The 20,211-nt window shown below is 53.2% G+C and overlaps 1 protein-coding gene across 1 annotated transcript; it reads right to left on the bottom strand.

Annotated features, from left to right (window-relative positions):
• Window positions 1-624: 624 nt before the first annotated feature.
• C16H19orf47 (chromosome 16 C19orf47 homolog) lies at window positions 625-20,201 on the bottom strand. Its single transcript, XM_044922118.1, has 9 exons — window positions 20,170-20,201; window positions 15,947-15,998; window positions 12,587-12,674; window positions 12,347-12,461; window positions 10,844-10,922; window positions 6,309-6,446; window positions 4,681-4,833; window positions 3,069-3,139; window positions 625-1,560 (listed from the first exon to the last, which is right to left on the bottom strand). Exons 2-9 carry the CDS (start codon window positions 15,963-15,965, stop codon window positions 1,066-1,068), a joined length of 1,158 nt encoding a protein of 385 aa, XP_044778053.1. The 5' UTR covers window positions 15,966-15,998; window positions 20,170-20,201; the 3' UTR covers window positions 625-1,065.
• Between the last annotated feature and the right edge of the window lie 10 nt (window positions 20,202-20,211).

The raw sequence follows: 20,211 nt of genomic DNA, 5'->3' as shown, positions 1-20,211 counted from the left end.
GGCAGAAACAGGTAAATTATACGGAGGGGGAGGACACAGTGGCGGAAGAGGAGCTGGGTGAGGGGAAGAGGAAGTCCACCTGAACGGTGACCGTGACCATTACTCCCTGCAGCAAAGACATGGCCCACGTGGAGCCTTGACCTTCACGGACAGAGCCCAACCCTTCGTTGGCACCCCCACCTACATTGTGCTTTGTGTGAAAAACAACCCTGTGACTCACCCTGAAGGAGGGGAGGGAAACAGTTTGAAAGTCACAAAAATATATTAAAACAGCTGTTTTCTTCTCTTTCTCTCTTGGTACTGGCCTCCCTTCCCGGCGACCCTTGCCCACCACCCACCACGGGCTTTCAGAGGAAAAGGTGCCCAGGGCAGGAAAACAGAGGTGCCCCTGCTGCAGCCCAGGGTCAGGGGAGGTCCCTCCAGCCCGGGCTTGAGGGCGGCTAACAGTCTCTACAGGCTCGACGCCACCGCCGACGAGGGGGCCGCTGGGAGGCCGGAGGTGCAGGAGGGTCAGGCAGGACGCAGCGCACAGTCGGGCCTTGCCACGGGGACAGAAAACAGAAGAGAAATGAACAGTGTGAAGAGAGGGAGAGACAGAGAAGTTAAAGGAGCGGGGGTGGGGGGGGAGACAGAAGGGGGAGGGGGCAGAGGGGCGAGGGGAAGTCGGGACGGGGGTAGGGTGGGGGGACTCGGGGGGGAACTGGGGAGGCCGGGGAGCTGGGGCGGAGGCAGCAGATGCTGCCGAGGGGCAGGAGGGGGAACGGAGGAGGGAAAAGAGCACTTGGCTCTGGGAGAGGTAGAAAAGTGGGTCCTGCCAAAGGCCACAGTCCAAGAGGAGAGAACAAAGGACGTGAGAAAGGAAAGTCCTAGAGCAGCAAGGCCAGGCCACAGCGACCATGTCGGACTCAGAACACTGGGGTGAGCCCCCAGAAAGCTCGGGCCGGCTCGAATGCCTGAGGGAGACAAGCAGTGTCATCCAGGAGCCAGCAGAGGACTGGGCATGGCCTCACGGGAGCCTCTGCCAGAGCCAGGAACCTGGAGAGGGGCCCGCGCCCCGCCCAGAGGCTAGAAGGTCCTGCGGCCCAGTCTTTTGAACACGCTCACTGTGCCCGCATGGTCCATCTGGGCACCCAGGCCCTCGCTGGAGCTGCTCCCCCGGGGCCCCACCAGAGTCCTCTTAATGGTGACCTTGACCTCGGCCAAGGACTTACTCTTGGTGCTCGTGACCTGGCTGTCCTGGGCCTCGGGCACAAGGGCAGCCTTGCCCAGTCTCTGGATGATGCTGACTTTGGACAGGGACTCTGGCTTCCTCTCGAGCCCTGGGCGTGAGGAAAGGGCCAGGCGTCGCAGTGTCGGGGTGGCAGCCGTCGCGGCCGAGCTTGTGGCCTTGGCTTTGACAGTCAGTGCCGGCTGGGGACTGGGCTTGGCTGGGCCCCGGCCCAGCTTCTTCAGAACCCCGGCATACTGCAGGACAGAGCTGCTGCTGTCATTGTCGCTGTCCCAAGCCAGATCCTCGTCCATCTCTGGGGTGGCCCCCAGGCGGCTGAAAACTCCTGTGGGCTGCAGGGGTCAGAGACGGGACAAGTGAGTCATTTAGTCATTCAACACACATGCGTGCAGTGCTGCCTCACTGTGCCTGGCCTCGCTGGGAGGAACACCCATCGGTGACACGGTGACACACTAGCCAGTGGTGAGAGCCACTGACCTTGGCCGAAGTTCAGGAGAGACTCCCTGGACAAGGGACATCTGAGATGAGATCTGAAAGTTCCGGCACATAGGTCTAATAAAGATGGGGAGAGGGTGGGCCACACACAGAAGACCATTTGCAAAGGTCTGCAGGGGAACATGGCAAAAGACAAATTTGGTCATTCACTCAACAGGCATCTCCTGAGTCCCGACTGTCCCTGGCCCTGCCCTCAGGGGGCTCACAGTCCAGCGGGGGAGACAGATCTGGCAGCGGAAATGACACAAACAACTCCCTAATTACGACAGTGGTGCATTCTCTGGACGAGACAGGAGTGCTGGCGAGCGGGAGACGGGGAAGCCTCCTCTGGGAGTTCAAGGACACCTTCTCCCAGGTGCTGATGTGTAAGCCAGGCCCTCAACGATCAGTCAGCCGAGAAAAGGGCGAGGGCCAAGCCCCCAAGGCAGGAATAAGAATCATATGTATGGAGCACTCGCTCTCTGCTAAGCTCTTTATGCTAAGCTCTTTACGTGGCTGCATCTTCTAACCTCATGATCCCGAGTGTGATTATCATGCTCATGATAAGATTATAGGAGGTGAGAAAAAGGTCAGATAAGCCCTGGTGAGCAAGGGGTGGAGAGGCAGGAAACGCAGCCGGGGAGCTCCGGCGCAGTTAATCGAATGTGACATTCAAAGCGTGCCTACCACGCATCAGACACCCCCAGCACTGTGCAGGTGTATCTCACTTAATCCTCACAACCACCCGACGAGATGGGTCCTAGACAGATAAGGAAACTGAGGTACAAGGAGCTTAAGTGACATGGCCAAGGCCATGCGGCCAGGGAGTGGCAAAGCTGGATTCACACCAGGCAGGGCTCAGGCCGTGTGCTCCTAAGCACACACCGTCCCTGGGCCCTGCAGGCCAAGGCAAGGAGGGTGGCGCTCATCCTGACCGCAGTGAGCAGCGTCTGATGGGGAGCAGGTGGCCTGTCCTGTGGGTGGGCACACACTGCCGCTGTGGGGGAGGGGCAGAGATGGGGGGAGGTGGCAGAGCAGGGAAGACAGATGGAGCCGTCACTGGAGCCTGCCTGGAATGGGGGCACTGGGGCATCCCTGAGACAGGGCCTGGGAAAGGAGTCCCTTTAGGGGAAGATGCTGAGGCCAGTCTGGGACAAGGAGATGGGAGCGGCCCGAGGGCAGCAGGCAGCAGTTGGTCAGACCCCAGGCGCTGTAAATCAGGAGAGAGGTCGAGGTGCAAAGAAGGGAACTGAGGCTGTTAAGGCGGGTGAGGCGGCGCAGGGGGTATAAGGGGCTGGATGTGGGACTGACACCCGCAAGGAAGACAAATTAGAGAACTCAGGCGGTTTCCCCATTCCCAACTCACTTTATTCCCCGTCGTCGTGTCTGCCTTGGTCTCGGCGCCGAGGCGGTCAAACACAGACGTCCTCTGGAGACCTGGGAGGGAAGTGAGCCCTCAGCCAGCACCTGCTGAGCAGCGCACGGAGCCCAGGCCTGGCCGAGCATCATGCATCGTGCAGACAAGGGAGGGGAGACACGGCTAGTCCAGGCCCAGGCAGCTGTGGTCCAGGCAGGCACAGACTCTGTGTCTACACCCTGGCTAACACTGACCCACATGTCTCTGGCTAGTGCCAAATGTGGGAAGGATCCGCTGAAACTGACCCTTGGGCTCCTTGAGACTGTACAAGTTCAAGAAATGTGTGTGTGCGCAAAGAGTTCTTAATCCCTACTTGTTCCCTTCACTCTTTTTGGGGTCATGGGGCTCTGAGAGCCTGCCGACTAGTGATGAGCCCTCTCCCTAAATCCCAACCCAAATAGCCATTGATAGAACGTTTACTAAGTTACGATATATAAATATGATGCAAATATAAAATGACCATTAAAAAGAGTGAAAACATGGGGTGCCTAAGAGGCTCAGCTGGTGAAGCGTCTGCCTTCGGCTCAGGTCATGATCTCGGGGTCCTGGAATCGAGTCCAGCGTTGGGCTCCCTGCTCAGCGGGAGGCCTGCTTCTCCCTCTGCCCCTCCCCTGCCTGTTCTCTCTCACTTTCTCTCTAAAAAATAAAATCTTTAAAATAAATAAATAATAAAAAATAAAAAGAGTGAAAGCAGATCCACAATCCAGGTGAAAAGATCTCAATACAAAAGTTCTAGAATGGGGTGCCTGAATGGCTCAGTCAGTTAAGCATCTGCCTTTGGCTCAGGTCATGATCCCAGGGCCCTGGGATCAAGCCCCGCATCGGGCTCCCTGCTCACTGGGGAGTCTGCTTCTCCCTCTCCCTGCACCCCCACCCCCTGCTCATGCTCTCTCTCTCTCCCCCTCCAAAAAAATCTTAAAAAAAAAAAAAAGTTCTAGAACAATACCTACAGGACGGTGCTATTTGTGATTTTAAGAAACACTCATATGGGCCTATGTACAAATGCATGCTTGCAAGCTCACAGATGCTGGTCTGGGTAGGCTAACGATGGTGTGGGATATGGGAGTGAGGGGACAGAGTCCGTTGGTACTGTATATTCTTCTGCACCATATGAATGTTTTTCCATGAGGACACGTACAATATTCTAAAAGGAACACTGTGGGGAAGACCCTCTCTGTACCCCAGCTAGGGACTGAACCTCAACCAGGCTCCTCTGGCTCATAATGATGGTTCCCACGCTTTGGGCACCCACCCCTCAGCCAGGCATGGTCCCCACGTCACAGGCAAGCAGTCACGGAGTCCGAGTCCCCACCGCTCGGGGAAGAGGCGCCAGACGAGGCACTAAGGAACCCTGCTACACTAACTGCAGGACGACAGGGCGGAGGCGGTGACATGTCCGCCTCCTCTACGGCCACCATCGCTGTCCCCTTGGTCCAAGGCCCCCTGGATCTCGGTAGAGCCTGCTTCTTGGCCAGTGCCTGCAGGCGTGACCAACCCCGCACCATGCAACCAAAGGGAAATGCAGCCTCTACGCCCAAGGGCGCCCCTGCCGGGCCGATACCTTTGGCCGCCTGTTGCTGCTCCAGAATCTTGCGGGTCCGGGGGGTGGTGCCTTTGGGCATGTTGATAATGTACTTCCCCTCCATCTCGGCCGTGACCCGGCGCCGCTTGGTGGGGACAGCCAGGCTCTCCTCCTCCCGGCGGGCCAGGGCTGCTGGGGAGGAGGAGGGGAGTGAGCATCTTCTGGGATGGAATGTTCTCCTGAGTTGGGGGCTGGACGCCCAGCGAAGGGCACAAATGTGCCCTTTACTTCCATGTGTTTGAATGACTAGAATCCCTCATCTTCCCAACCACCACTGACTCCAAATCACCAAGAAATTCAGAGGTCTAGGTGCAACAGGGTTGTTGATGGCGCTCAGAATCCCCACTCGGTGGTGGGCCTCGCAAGGCTCCCTGTGGCTCCATCCCTGCCCCCCGTAGGCTGACCTCCCAGCCCAGCCAGAGTCCCCTCAGAAAGAGGGAAAGGTTCAAGAGCTCCAGCTAGGTGGTGGTTTCACGGGTGTAACAATTTTTTTAAATTAATCAAACTGTATACTTACAATGTGTACATCGTACATAAGTAAATTATACCTCACTTAGATTAAAAAAAAAAAAAAACAGCATCCCCTCAACACATCTGAGCCAGGTCACTCCCAGGCTCACCGTCCTTTTAATACTTCAGAAATGAATTTTAACTTTCTTGCTCATGACACACAAATCAAAAAGGCCAAAGACGGGGAGGAGGCGCTTCTAAACACACAGGGCAGAAAGGGAGCACGGGCGGTGGAGGTGGAAAGGGCCCCCCCTCCCTGGGCCTCGGTTTCCACTTGTGCCAAGATCTTTGCTGTGGGGGTGAGGCCAATAAAGGCAGGACCGTGGGGCAGGCAGCAGGAGGTGGGCTTGGAAGCCCAAAGGCCGGAGTCCTATTCCCAGCTTTCAAGCTGAGACCTGGAAGAAAAACAAAGGCCAAGCACAGAAGTCTTTGGAGGAAGAGTGTGCTGGGAGAAAGGAACATCAGGGCAAAGGCCCACGACGGGAAGGAGCCTGGAAGGGACCCATGGGAGGGAGCCAGGGGAAGAGATGCAGGAGATGGATGCACATTATACGGAGCCTATAAGGACATGTGGGAAGATGACTTTACTACCGGGACAATGGGACGCTCTGGAGAGTCCTAGCCCAGGGTGAGAGGATCAGGTCGAAGGTCTGGAAGGATCCTCCTGGCTGACCTCTGACCCCTGCCTCAAGCACAGGGCCTGGCACCAGTATGGGCCCTGGTGAGCATCTGGGAAAAGAGACTGAGCCACCTACAGTCCACAGCACTGTACTGAACACTTAAGACTTTATGCAGAGAGTAATGTCAATGTTAAGTGTTTCTTTCCACAATAAAAAATAGATAAAAAATCTAAAATGATTGAACCGCAATGCACTTGTACCGTTAGGTACACCGTCTCAAGGGCTTCCCGCTGTCCCCATTCTACAGCCTGGGTAAGCAAGGTCCACAGAGGTGCCGGGGCTTGACCAAGCCTGAACACTTTGGACACCCTGTGGTCTTCAAAGCACCCTGCTACATTGGGAACATGACCTCCAAATACCATCTGCCAACCCACCCTCACCCCCAGCTCCTCCCGCCATCCACCCAAGTCCCCTCACCGGCAGCCTTGGCACTCTTCGCTGCCATCTTGTTGGATACAGTGACCGAGATCTTGGAGGTGCTGGTGTCCGGCCGCCTGGGGGGAGTGCCAGGTGGGGAGTCACGGTTCAGGCTGTTGGCGATCATTCGAGAGGCGGCTGCGGGGAGGAAAGGGGAGAGTCGTCGTGCCAGGGGCCTGGGGATGGGGGCCAGGACGGAGAAGGAAAGCCTTGGGACGGAATGGGGAAGGGGCAGCTGGAGTCATGCTGTGTCTACACGGCCATGATGGGGATACCTGGGGGTGGGCCAGTCTAACCAGTAGCCAGCCCACCCCTCGCTGCGTGGGGGCCTTGCCTGTGGCCCTAGATCAGCCTGGTTCCCATCACACCTCACCCAAGCTCCTCTCCCGGCTCCGCTTCAGCCAAGCGGGTCTGGAGGATCTTCCCCACCCAGCACCTCTTCATAGCACATGCTGTTCCCTCGACCTGGCATGCAGTTCCCTGAGCACCAACCAGCTTGCCCTGGCTCTTCACTCAGGTCTCCTCTCCGATGGCACCTCCTCAGAGAAAGCTTCCCGCACCACTCCATCAACCTCCACCGGCCTGACCCTATGCTAGGCTTGCTTTTGTCTCACAACCCTAGTTACTGCTTGACACTAAATGACACAGATTTATCTACTGGTGGGCTCTCTGGTGAGTATGCAGGCCCCACCAGGAGACAATGCCTGTTTATTTCTGTATCCCCAGTGGCTGCAACAGTTTCTGGAGCTTCACAGGTCCTCCATAAACATCCACTGGAAAAAATGAACACTCTCATGGAAAATCCCAACACCCCTACCAGAACAGGATCTACTGCAAGCCAATTTTACAGGTGAGGAAGCGGGGACTCCGGGAGGGGGTCCCTCCGCCACGCCCCTGAGCAATGGTGAGTCCGGCTCCAGGGGGGCCACGGGAAGACATGCAGTGACGTCCCTCTGGGGATGAGGGACGGGAGTGAGGGCCATCTCTGGCAGCTCCAGTCTTCTGCAGAGCAGAAGGAGGGATCCCAGGGCACCAGGGGGGAGCTACAGCACGCAGACGGGAGGGCCAGCCCCAGTGTGGGAAGGACATGGGTCTCGTCTCGGGCACAGTGTAGCTGGTTTTAGGGCCCGGATTTCAAAAGCTCTTGGGGAAGAGCTTCATGCTGCCCCGGCTCGCTCCACAGTCCCGGGGATCCCCCACCCCCACTGGCTTTTAGATTTTGGTATTCCATCTTACCCACCCCCCCCAAAAGCCTTCCCTTTTTCTGCTATGTGCTCTCTCTCAAAACCTGCTGAAGTCCCCCATACTGACCCTTGATGTGCTATTACAATTATATGTTGCTTGGTTGGTTTTTGAAATTATAAGTATAGCATACAGAAAAAATACATCAAACCCACACAGACCACTTAACAGAAAGTCAACTCCCACATACCCACCACCCAGGTCAAGAATTGGAGCCTTCCTCACGTGATGTGATGAGCACTGGGTATTATATGAAACTGATAAATTATTGAACACTACATCTGAAACTGATGATGTACTAGAAATTGGCTAATTAAATTTAAATTAAACAAAAAGAAGAATTGGAGCCTTTCAAAGTCCGGGGATTGGCCCTTCCCAATCAGACCTCCTCCTTCCCCCTACCAGGAAAAAATGGTCGGTTTTCAGCCCTGCTCACTCCCCTGGTAATGACCGGTATATACCCTTTCACAATTTTCCCAAGACTTTTCTTCAGACAGCTCTGAAGCCGGATAGGGATGGCTTTCCGGCGAGCTGTGCAGACTTTCCTGGGATGACTGGGATGGTCTGCTATAGAAGGTAAGCAGTTGAGAGGCCCTGCCTCTTGCAGTGTACCCAGAGGGAAACGTCTTGCTTGAAAGGGATAAGGGATATGATGTTTCATCACGACAGGTAAGCACCATTTAGGTGGAAGAGAACAACTCTGTCTTTGCCCTAATGAATTTAAGCTGTAGTCAGACGTCAGACACACACAGATACAGACACGCATATTCAAAAGCGTACGTTATAAAGTGTATACAAGTGAGTGTACCAAAAATGCTGTTCTGGAACATTCTTCCCTCCTCCCTTTCCCTCTTTGCCTGTTTCCCCTATTCCTCCCAATTGCCTATTTTCTCCACTAGTATTTTTGTTAGTTTTACTCCTTTAAATTTGTTTTAAACAAAGACCTTCAGAAGGGTATAAAAAAATGCACGCTATCTGACTTCAGTTATATACACTTGACAGACTAGCAAAAAAGACTAACAAAAATAGACATCCTGTGCTGTGAGAAATCAGGGTAATGGGTGCCCTGGAGAGGGGGGCAGTGATGCTGGTCAGGTTTCTGTTCCTGGATTTGGATGCTGCTGGCTACACGGCTGTTGGCCTGTGGAAAGTGAGTCAGCTGTACTTTCATGATCTCACCCTTTCCCATATGTAAGTTCAGGCAGACTGTCGCAGGAAAGAACTCCCAATTTGGGGCGCCTGGGTGGCTCAGTTGGTTAAGCGACTGCCTTCAGCTCAGGTCATGATCCCAGGGTCCTGGGATCGAGTCCCGCATCGGGCTCCCTGCTCCGCGGGGAGCCTGCTTCTCCCTCTCCCACTCCCCCTGCTTGCGTTCCCTCTCTCGCTGTGTCTCTCTCTGTCAAATAAATAAATAAAATCTTTAAAAAAAAAAAAAAAAAACTCCCGATTTGTTCAGCCTCCCTTTGTCCATGCCTTCGGGTGGCACTACCCACACCAACGCTGGGCTTAGGCACGTGACGGGCTTTGGCCAATGGGACAAGAGCAAGGGTTACACAAGCGGAAGCTTAAGAGGTCCTTTGCACAGTGGGGCCTGCCCTCTCATGCTGCTCTGGGGAACCCTGCGATCGGCACTGTGTGGACGAGCCCGGGCTCGCCCACTGGAAAACGAGCGACATGTGGCCCGGTCACCTCTGTTGGCCCAGATGACATCAAGCCAACCACCAGACGTGTGAGTGAGGCCATGCTAGATCACCCAGCCTCAACCGAGCTGCTAGGTGACCACTGAGATCAGCTGAGCTGGCCCAGAACAGAACTGACCAGCCAGGTCATAAAATCATGAGAAATAAAAGTCAGCGCCTTAAACCCGTTTGGAGCTTGTTATGCAGCAAAGGCTAATATGCATATTAGATTTTTTTTTTTTGGTAAGATTTTATTTATTTATTTATTTGAGAGAGAGAATGAGAGAGAGAATGAGAGAGAGCATGAGAGGGAAGAGGGTCAGAGGGAGAAGCAGACTCCCCGCTGAGCAGGGAGCCCGATGCGGGACTCGATCCAGGGACTCCAGGATCATGACCTGAGCCGAAGGCAGTCGCTTAACCAACTGAGCCACCCAGGCGCCCGCATATTAGATTTTTAAAGTTTCTTTTTCTTGGGATGCCTGGGTGGCTCAGCTGGTTAAGCGTCTGCCTTCGGCTCAGGTCATGATCCCAGGGTCCTGCCTGCTTCTCCCTCTGCTTCCTTGCTCGCTCACTCTCTCTCTCTCCCCCTCTCCCTCTGACAAATACATAAATAAATCTTATTTTATTTATTTATATGACAGAGAGAGAGACAGCGAGAGCAGGAACACAAGCAGGGGGAGTGGGAGAGGGAGAAGCAGGCTTCCCGCCGAGCAGGGAGCCCAATGCGGGACTCGATCCCAGGATCCCGGGATCATGACCTGAACCGAAGGCAGAGGCCCAACGACTGAGCCACCCAGGTGCCCCAGGTTTATTTTTCTTAAAAAAGGTATCACACTGCTGAAAAAAAACAAATGTATAAATACAGTCTGTTCTCACCATTCACAGATCCCTATTTGCAAATTTGCCTCTTCGCTAACATTGATTTGTAACCCCAAAACCAATACTTGTGGCCCTTTTGTGGTCATCCACAGCCAGGCACTGAACGGTGAAAGACCTGAGTCACCTGACATGCACTCGCCCCCTGAAGTCAAACGAGGTGACGCTCTGCCTTCCTGGGTCAGCTCTCACACAAGTAAACAAGTAGGCTTCTCACGGTCTATTTCGTGCCATGTTTTTACATTTTTGTGCTTTTTCTTAGTGACTTTGCTGTTTAAAATGGCCCCCAAGCATAGTGACAAGGTGCTTTCTAGTACTCCCAAGTGATGTGCCTTACGGAGAAAACATATGTGTTAGATTAGCTTCGTCCAGGCACGTATTACAGTGCTGCTGGTCCCGAGCTCGATGTTAACGCGTCGACAACATATAACAAAAGAAAGGTCTTTAAACAGAAACACACATAAAGTCGGGTCTGCACTGATCAGTTGACAAAGATGTTGTAACCAGAGGCTCGCAGGAACCTAACCTTGTATTTCCTCCGCGAGCAGCGACTCGGGACTCGCTAATTCAGTGTTCGCTTTATAGAACTTTATAGAACAGAACTGCCACCAATGAAAATCGGCCGCTGAGAGAACCTCGGATGGCTTTGTTTCACCCCTGCAGACTCCAGGTGTGTCCCCCTGACAATTAAACCCCATGAATAAAGGGAAGGGACCCCCGGTGGGTGGGACTCACCGCTGGAGGCGCCGCGGCGGATCTCGCCTGGGATGGGACTGGGGTTGCAGGGCACTGACTCAGTGGCAGCCTTGCACATGTCCTGTAAAATACAACAACAACAACAACAACAAAAACAGGTGTCTGGGTTACCAGAGGGACAAGGGCACGAGGTCCGGGAACAGAAATCTGAGCAACACTGGAGGGATCAGAGCCCGAGCTGCTAGGGAAGAGATTTCAGAACATTTCACCCCCAACCATGAGAAAGCAGCAGAAAGACCCAAACTGAGAAACGTTCTGCAAAACACCTGACCAGTACTCTTCAAAACTGTCAAGGTCATCAAGCACCGGGCAAGACTATGGAGCTGTCACAAATTAACAGAGACCAAGGAGACGTAAGGAGACTTAAGTGAATTGCAAGGCGGTATTCGCGGAAGAGAAAGAAGACATCGGTGAAAGAACTGAGAAAATCCAAGCAACCTGTGGTGTAGTTAGTGGGAGCGTGCTACCATTCGTTTCTTAGTTTTGACAAACGCGCCATGGCTGTGTGCGGTGCTAGCGTGAGGGGAAGCTCAGTGAGGGAGATAAGACACTTTCTGTACTGTTGATGGAATTCTTCTGTAAACCTAAAGTTGTTCCCGAATTTAAAAGTTTAAAGGGGAAAAAAAAAGCTTTGCTCGGTGACCTGCTCTGTGGTAACTCAGGGAACGCCCCCGACTTGAGAGAGCGCTCACTGTGGGGTCCTGGCTGGATGATGGCCAGGTGAAGGCCTGTCCCTGGGTGGGGGAAGCAGCCAGTGTTCGGTAAAGTGAGAGTCTGAGAGCACAGCTCTGAGGCAAGCTTCCTTCTCAGTCGAGTGCAGTGAGCAATAAATGAGTTAAAATGCGTAAAGGATGGAGACAGGTCCTGGCAGGCTATGGTAAAGCCTTGGTAAGTGTCTGCTATCAAGATTCAACAAGCTCTTCATTCCAGGTCTGGCGCTTGGTGCCACACACACTATCTGGTAGGTGGTCACAGTCCCCGATACAGGAGTAGAGTGTGAAAAGCCTGTTTCAGAGAGACTCAGGGAGGTAAAGATCACTCGTCTAAGGTCACTGTAAGTGGAGGGGCCAAGAACGGAATAACCATGTTGTTGGCCAAGTCACTGACCGAGTCCCACAGGGGGGGTTCCTGTCGTGCGGACAGAGAAGAGTCCTGCTAATGATGATTATCATGAGGAAGATGAGAACTAGTAATGATAATAGAGAGCCTTTACTGAGGCCCCACTATTTGCACTGTACTGGGGCTTTATTTAACTCAATACTTACAACCACCTTGCAAGATACGTCTGCCTAGCTGCATTCTACCAATGGAGAAAGAAAGGCTCAGAGAGGTTAGGCAACACGCCCAATGTCACACAGCAAATGGTACAACCAGCCTTGGAACTCAGGTCTGCCCGCTTTTGCTTCCAAGCCTCCTGCTGGCTCTGCTGCCGTCCCTCCACCGCACCCTAAACCCAGGGACCAAGGGGTTGGGCTGCGCACCCACCTGGCGGTGCACCACCTTGGCATGCTTGAGGATGGCAATGATGTCGCCCACCACAGTCACGCCCAGCTCATTCATGATCTCTTTGTTGAGATCCAGCAGCATGCTCTTCTGGATCCTGCAGGGGAGGGTCACCAGTGAGGCCACCAGTGGGTCAGGATGGATGGGCCGGCCAGCTCCCTTCTCCCCCCACCTCTCCCCTCCTCTCTCCAAGTTCCCGCTCTGTCCCCTCAGCCCCCTTACCTATTATCCACAAACATCACCGCGTAATTGACAGCAGGCCCCGGAGGAATGCCGGCTTCCTTAAAGAACTGGATCCACTCGGAAGTGGCTAGGGGATGGACAGGGCTCATTATTCCCATTATTCTCTCCAGAGAAGAGTAGCCGCAAAACCACGGCTCCCACAAATTAAATGCTCACCGCACGCCAGGCCCTGGCCGAGCGCTTCACGCGGACAGTGGAACTCAGCCCGCCCACACCCCTGCGAGGAGCTCGGCAGCATTAGGACTCCCTCACTCTGCCAACCAGGAGACTGAGGCCACGAAGGAGGCCTGAGGAGACTGAGAACACGAAGCCCATGTGCTTCTGTACGGCCCTTCTGCCCACAGCTCTGCCCTGGCTGCGAGCCACCATGATCATCCCCACGCTCGGCCAGTGCCCGAGTTCAGGGAGCCGGGACTCTGGGTTCTCCACCCTGGTCCCCATTGGCAGGCCCAGCTCCCGAGGGTGACAGGATCCACAGGTGACCGGAAAGAAGGGACACAGCCGGCCTGTGAGCGTCAGCAAGCCCTCTCCTCACCACAGAACCAGCAAGCAGAGGCTTTGGTGCTTGGGTTCAAATTCTGGCTCTGCCACCTCCTGGCTAAGGGCCTATGGGAAGTTAAAGCTTGGGGGTCTCCGTTTCCTCCTCTGTAAATTTAGGAATAATACACTCAGTGAGGATTTACCGGGGACTTGGCACAGGCCAGGTCCCGTTCTAAGCACCGGGGATTCCAGGACACAAGACAACGTCCCTGCCCTCATTGAGCTCACATTCCAGTGATAACGCCCACATCCTTACATCCTTGGATCACTGTGCAGACTCGGTGAGAGTCCCCATAAAGGACTTTAAGTGACACCTGGCCCAGGGGACAATCTCATCTCATAGCAGCTGCTGCTATGCTATTCTTATTCTGCCACCACTACCACTGCCAAGGCCAAGAGCAGGGACACACCCACCCATGAAGCCTTATTTTTTCTAAACTCTGTTTAGCCTCTTGGGTGTGACCTTCAAACTGACCCTGGTCTGGCCAACAGGTGTTAGATAAGATCACTAATTCTAAGAACTTTCTTTTCACATTTTAACATCTCTGAAACTAAGAGCCACCTGGCAATCAATGGTGTGCCGTGGTTTCACTGGGGAAACTTTTTTCTTTAATAGCACTACACCCAACAATCAAAACAAGAAATTTGCTACTGCTATGCCCATTTTGCTTACAAGACCACTGAGGCTCAGAGTGGGGAAAGAGACTCTGGTCTAGGTGACTTCAGGGCTCGGGCACAGGCCCAGGGGCCACCCCTCTGCCCACCTGGCCACAGGCCTATCTCCCCAAGATTTGAGGGGAGGTGAGGAGCTCGTGCCCTCAGGACTTCTGCCACCAGCCCAGAGGACAGGGGGCCTTTTTCTGCCTTACACTATCCACCTGCCCAGGCATGGGGCCCTGGGTTCTATTAGCCAAAAGCAGGCAACCTTGTCCATTAAAAAAAAAACACATAATGATCCCATTTATACGAAATGTCCAGAATAGGTAAACACCTATAGAGATCTACAGAGACAGAAAGCAGATTAGTGGTTGCCAGGGGCTGGCAGGGAAAAGAGAGTGACTATTGGGGTGCCTGGGTGGCTCAGTCGTTAACCGTCTGCCTTTGGCTCAGGTCATGATCCCAGGGTCCTGGGATCAAGCCCCGCATCGGGCTCCCTGCTCCGCGGGCAGCCTGCTTCTCCCTCTCCCACTCCCCCTGCTTGTGTTCCCTCTCTGGCTGTCTTTCTGTCTGTCAAATAAATAAAACCTTTAAAAAAAAAATTAAAAAAAAAAAAGAAAATAGAGTGACTATTAGTTAATGGGTATGGGGGCTTTCAGGGGAGTGATGAAAAGGTTTTGAAACTGACTGTGCTGATGGTTGCAGAACTCTGAACACAGAATATAAAAACCACTGAACTGTACACTTTTTAAATAGGGGAATCGTATAAAATGTGAACCGTATCTCAGTTACATTGTTATTAAGGAGGGAAAAGGGGCCACATCGTTTGGGGGTGGCTAGCAGCCTGAAGCAAAGTCGAGGAACTGCAAACGTCCCCACATCGGGTTCTTGCCATCATTTCACTAAAGAGAAAAATATGTTGCCAAGTAAATGGTCAGGAGCACCCCCGTTCCAGAAAGAGTAAGAGGGGACACACAACGTGCGTCGTGGACTCAGTGAGGTACGGCTTGCCGTACACAGCAGGAGACGCACACTGGAATATTCCCAGCAGCTGGTCTGTTAACAGCCCCAGCCCAGAAGCAATGCAGGATCCACAGCCAGAAGCAGAGAAACCAAGGGTGGTCACTCACGCAGGAAATACTACACAGCCGCTCAAAGGAAAGAACTGCAGCTACACGCAGCCAGAAAGGACTTCCAGCCGTTAGGTGGAGCAAAAGAAGCCACACCCAGAGCAAGAGATAGACCATTCCCAACATCCCAGAAGCGCCCCCCCCCCCCGCCGCCCCCACCACATTCCCTATGTAGTGACGTCTCTCTGTTTCTCGAGGGCAGCCAGTACCTTCCACCAGCATGGATTGGTTTTGCCTGTTTCTGTGCTTTATAGAAATGGAATCATTAAGGATGTAGTCCAGCGTTTGCCTTCTACTTGCTCTCATGACCACACAAGGATGTCCTATGTACTTCTCTATACGCACAAATCTCAAAAGACGTACAAGCTGGGCGCCTGGGTGGCTCAGTTGGTTAAGCGACTGCCTTCGGCTCAGGTCATGATCCTGGAGTCCTGGGATCGAGTCCCACATCGGGCTCCCTGCTCAGCAGGGAGTCTGCTTCTCCCTCTGACCCTCCCCCCTCTCATGCTCTCTCTCTATCTCATTCTCTCAAATAAATAAATAAAATCTTTAAAAAAAAAAAAAAAAAAGACGTACAAGCTACCCGCTAACCTCTGTGCTTTGGCAATCCCACCGTGCAGAGCCTAAAGAGAATATAGTGATGAGGCTTATGAGAATCCTAACGGCTAACATTTTGTTGGGAACCCTGCCCAAGGTCTGACATGCGATAACCTCCTTAACCCTTACAGCATCCCAGGACATGGGGACTGCTAGTTTCTCCATTTTACAGGTGAGAAAACCGAGGCTCTGCTGGGATCCACATCACCAAGTTTTTAAATGCTACACTATGCCGTCTGGAGGCCAAGATACAGAGCGGCTAGGCCCTGGGCAGGCCGCCGCCCCACCTCCGAGGTCCTCAGGCAACAGCTGTTCCTGCCAGTGACCTGGCCCTCCCTCCCCCACCTCGTCCAAGGTCATACCTCAGAAAGGGCAGTGGGGAGGGGGAGCTCCAGGAAGAAGGCCACAGACTCACCCATAGTCACTGAGACCATTGTCTCTCTGGCCCTGGTGCTGCTCCCGGGAGCCTGGAAGAGAGAACAAGGGCAGAGGGCCCATGAGTCGCTGCCGGGCTGTGAGTGTTTGTCCCTCCTTTGCTGCCTGTCGGGCCTGCCTGCCGGCCAGAGAAGACTGCCCAGGCTGGGGGCTCACAGCCCAGGAATAGCCTGAACACCTGGCAGGAAGTCAGCCTGGGACAGAGCTGCCACAACTCTCATGGTTGCCTGGGACAAGGCCCAGGGACGGCAAATGTCCACAGCTCCATCCCCACACACCTCAGAAGTTTCTGGCTGGGATAAGAGAGGGAGAGAAAAAAAAAGACACACCCCCCACACCCCCCCCTCCCCCCCCCCCCCCCCCCTCAAGCCTTTAACCATAAATACCCATTAGTCATCCATTCACAAATTATTTACCGACAGCCTACGACGTGCGAGGCACTATTCTAGGAGCTAAAGATCCTGATGTGAACAAAAATACAGAGCATGGCATCTAGGTGGGACAGGAGAAGGGGGACGAGAGAGTAAACAAGCAAAACGGATCACAATACGGTGAGTCAGAAAGCCCTCGGTGTCACGCAGAACACAGAGAGGGACTGGCAAGGGAGGGAGGGGTTGTGATTCGAAATAGGGCGAACAGGGGAGGCCCCTCTAAAGCGACAGGGACCCGAAGGAGGTGGAGGAGTGAGCCTGTGGTTTTACAGAGGAAGAGTATTCCAGGAGAAGGTATAGCAAGTCCAGTGTCCAGAGCCAAGAGCCCATCTGGCATGGGTGCGAGATGGCACGGAGCCGGGATGACTGCGGGAAGTGGAGGCAAGGGGACAGGGGGAGGCGAGGGGACAGGGGGAGGCAAGTGGGTGGAGCTGAGGGCAGAGAGGTGGGCCACCACATCAGGAGAGCCTTGGACAAGAAATGGAAAACCAACGTCCGCTTAGGTAAGACGAGCAGGTGCCAGAAAGCTGTTAAGGACATATTAGCACCACAGGGACTTTCCCCTGAACATTACTGGGCGCCTAGGTGGCGCAGTCGGTTCTGTCTTCGGCTCAGGTCACGGTCCCAGGGTCCTGGGATCGAGCCCCGAGTTGGGCTCCCTGCTCAGCGGGGAGCCTGCTTCTCCCTCTCCCTCCGCTGCAGCTCCCCCTGCTTATGCTCTCTGTCAAATAAATAAATAAAATCTAAAAAAAAAAGGAAACTAAAGGGAAAAACTTCCTTGCCTGATAATTCACTGCGATCTGCCTCCAGGACCACTTGTCCCACTCAGCCCTCCTATCCTTCTCTGTCCCTACCCTCTGCTCCAAGCCCTCTGCCCTCTTCCTTCACTATACTCCCTTCTACCCACACCGGCCCAATTTTTTTTTTTTTAAGATTTTATTTATTTGAGAGAGAGCACGAGAGTGGGGGGAGGGGCAGAGGGACAAGCAGACTCCCCACTGAGCAAGGAGCCCCAGGACCCTGAGATCATGACCTGAGCCAAAAGCAGACGCTTAACCAACAGAGCCACCCAAGCACCCCCTAGCCCCCAATTCTGATCCTTCTCCCTTACCCTTCCTCTGCTTGCTCCACAGGGTGCAGAAGACCCTTTCTGCTCACCATCACACTAAATGCCCCTCCCTGCCCCCATTCTGTTGGTACAACAGAGACGGTATGAGAGTAAGGACTCTGGAACCAGACCACGGGGTTCAAATCTGGCTCTAACACTTCCTAGCTGCGTGGTCTCAGCAAGTTACTTCACCAGTCAGGCCTGGTGTCCCCATCTGGAAATAAGTACGGTACAGATGTTACTTCCCTTGGAGGACGGCTAGAACACCAGATGAGCTTCTATGCTCAGAGTACCTGAGGCAGCACCCATGCACCCTAAGAGTCTGGAAGCATTGGCTATTCTTACCTCCTAGGCCTCCTGTCTTAGCCTTTCCTCCGACTAGGGCTTTGCCTGCCTCCCGGTTTTCCCACGCTCACATGTGCCTGAAATGCTTTCTTATCCTGTCCTCCTGGCAAGCTCTCCTTCACTCTGTTTGGCTGTCACCCACTTTGTGAAGCTTTCCCAAAGTCCCCAGAGACTCTCCCCTCTGCCTCCAACTGGGGTTCATCCTGACCTTCTCTGATGCTGCTGTTGCATCTCTTATTGATGAACAGGACCACAGACATCACTCTGCCCCCGTACTTGACTCCTAAGTTTGCCTTCTGGATTTTGCCACTGGACAAAGCCAACGCCACCAGCGTCTCTCCAAGAGCAGGGCATGGTGAGGCTTCAATATATCAGACAGAAAGACAACATGTCACATACCAAGCACTGATTATGCCCCAGGACCGGAGCCAGGCATCATGCTGACACCTCACAACCTCCTCATGAGGGAGGACTATTATTAGCCCCATTTTAATCGATGAAAAAAACCCGACTCATCGAGGTACAGTCATTTGTCAAATGCCACATCTACCAAGTGACTTCACTGGGATTCGAAAACAAGTTCTCCCTGATCCACTGCCCATTCGGTAACTCTTGTCCAAAGTTTACGTGCCAGGCACTGAGTATACACAGCTCGGTGTCTCCTCACAACCACCTGGGGAAAAAAAGTTAAAATGATCCCCGTGTTACAAATGAGAGCGGCAGGTCCAAGGTCACACAGCAAGGAACTATAGGGCCAGGATTTGAACCCAAGTCAGCCCAATGCCTATGACTAACACTGGCTGAGGGATTACTACAAGCCAGGCGCTGTGGTCAGTCTTTGCGAGGTGTCAGTTAATGCTTACCAGAAGCCTTTGGGAACTGGTATCCTCTCCCTACATCTGCAGAAGTCCCCCTGCTGGACTCAATTGCCTCTCTCCTCCATTAAAAGCCCATCTCCAGCGCTAACTTTCTAAACAGTGAAAACTGGAACATTAATAATAATAGCAAATGACGGTTCCTAAAACTCAAGTAATTACCAAGTATCAGACTCCCTTGCTAAGCCCTTGAAAGGCTTGGATCTACATCCTGACTTTACCACTTCCAAACCCCGCCCCTGGGGGCCAGGGGTTACCCTTAACCTTTCTGGATCTCACTTCCCTCAAATAGAAAACAAGAATGATAGGGGTATCTATTCTTAAAATGGTTAGAGGGATGAAGTGAGTTCATAAACACCAAGTCCTTAAAACAATGCTGGGCAGGTGATAAGTGCTATGTACATATGCATTAAATAAATCAAACTTCGGTGAGGTAGAGAAAGGGTAGGACAGTCACTGACCTAATGTCAGCCACGTGCAAAGTGTGAGCAAAGAACAGAGTATAACTTGACAGTGTCCGTGGGACCATGATATTCCCTTTTCAAATCTCTTTCAGCTTCTGTCTACAATTTAAATAGACTATTCGGCTTCTGTTGTATTTCAGGTTACGTTTTCCTTCTTTTCGTGGCCAGCAATGCTAGTTTTCCATAAGTACGCCAATACGAAATTTCCTGCTCAAATTAATTGACTGGAGGAAAAATGCATCAGTGGTTTTAAAAAGAAAAATCTACATCTATGAGATCTGGCAAAATTGGTCAAATAGGAAGTGGCAGGATGTCGATTTGCCCAATTCCAGATTCCGAGTTTTTCCTATTGCTGTCTCTGAGCTTCCTCCTACCCTCTACTTCCCTGAAAGTCCCAGCTACAGCAATAACTCTCAGAATCATTATCATCATAGTCCCAATACACTGAGCTCCTACTCAATACTGTGCGAAGCCCTTGTGCTAAGGGATTTACACGCACATTTCATCAGCATCCTCACAACGACCCTATGGTATAGCACTACTAACCCTCATTGTATAGATTCGGAAAATGAGGTCCAGAGAGGTTCAGGCATAGGCCTACTGCCAAAAGCTGGGCTGGGACTTGAACCGAAATCGGCGGGCCTCCAATTGCACGCTCCCACACCCAGATCTTCCATGCCAAGCGCAAACATTATCATCGGTACAGTACTAACAATAACAGTATAGTAACGAAGTGTGCAGTGTGCTAGGCGCTGAACTAGGGTCTCCGACATGCACGAGCAGACCTCTCACTTTAAGCCATAAGGAGGATGCTACAGTCAGATTCTGGCCCCCATTCTACAGAGGAGGAAACTGAGGTTCAGAGAAAGAAGTCGCTTGTCCGGGCCGCAGAGCGACGCCGAGACTGATTCCAGAACCAGGACGCCATCCATCCCCTCCGCATCCTGCCCGGTCCCACCACCCCCTGGCCCGCGCCTCACCTGACCCTCCGCGCCCGCGCCCACACGCGCTGCCCGCCCTCC

Source organism: Neomonachus schauinslandi, chromosome 16, assembly GCF_002201575.2.
Source record: "Neomonachus schauinslandi chromosome 16, ASM220157v2, whole genome shotgun sequence".
Classification (NCBI taxonomy): Eukaryota; Metazoa; Chordata; class Mammalia; order Carnivora; family Phocidae; genus Neomonachus; species Neomonachus schauinslandi.
The sequence above is the reverse complement of the archived record's forward strand: the minus strand, read 5'-3'. Positions and strand labels throughout refer to the sequence as shown.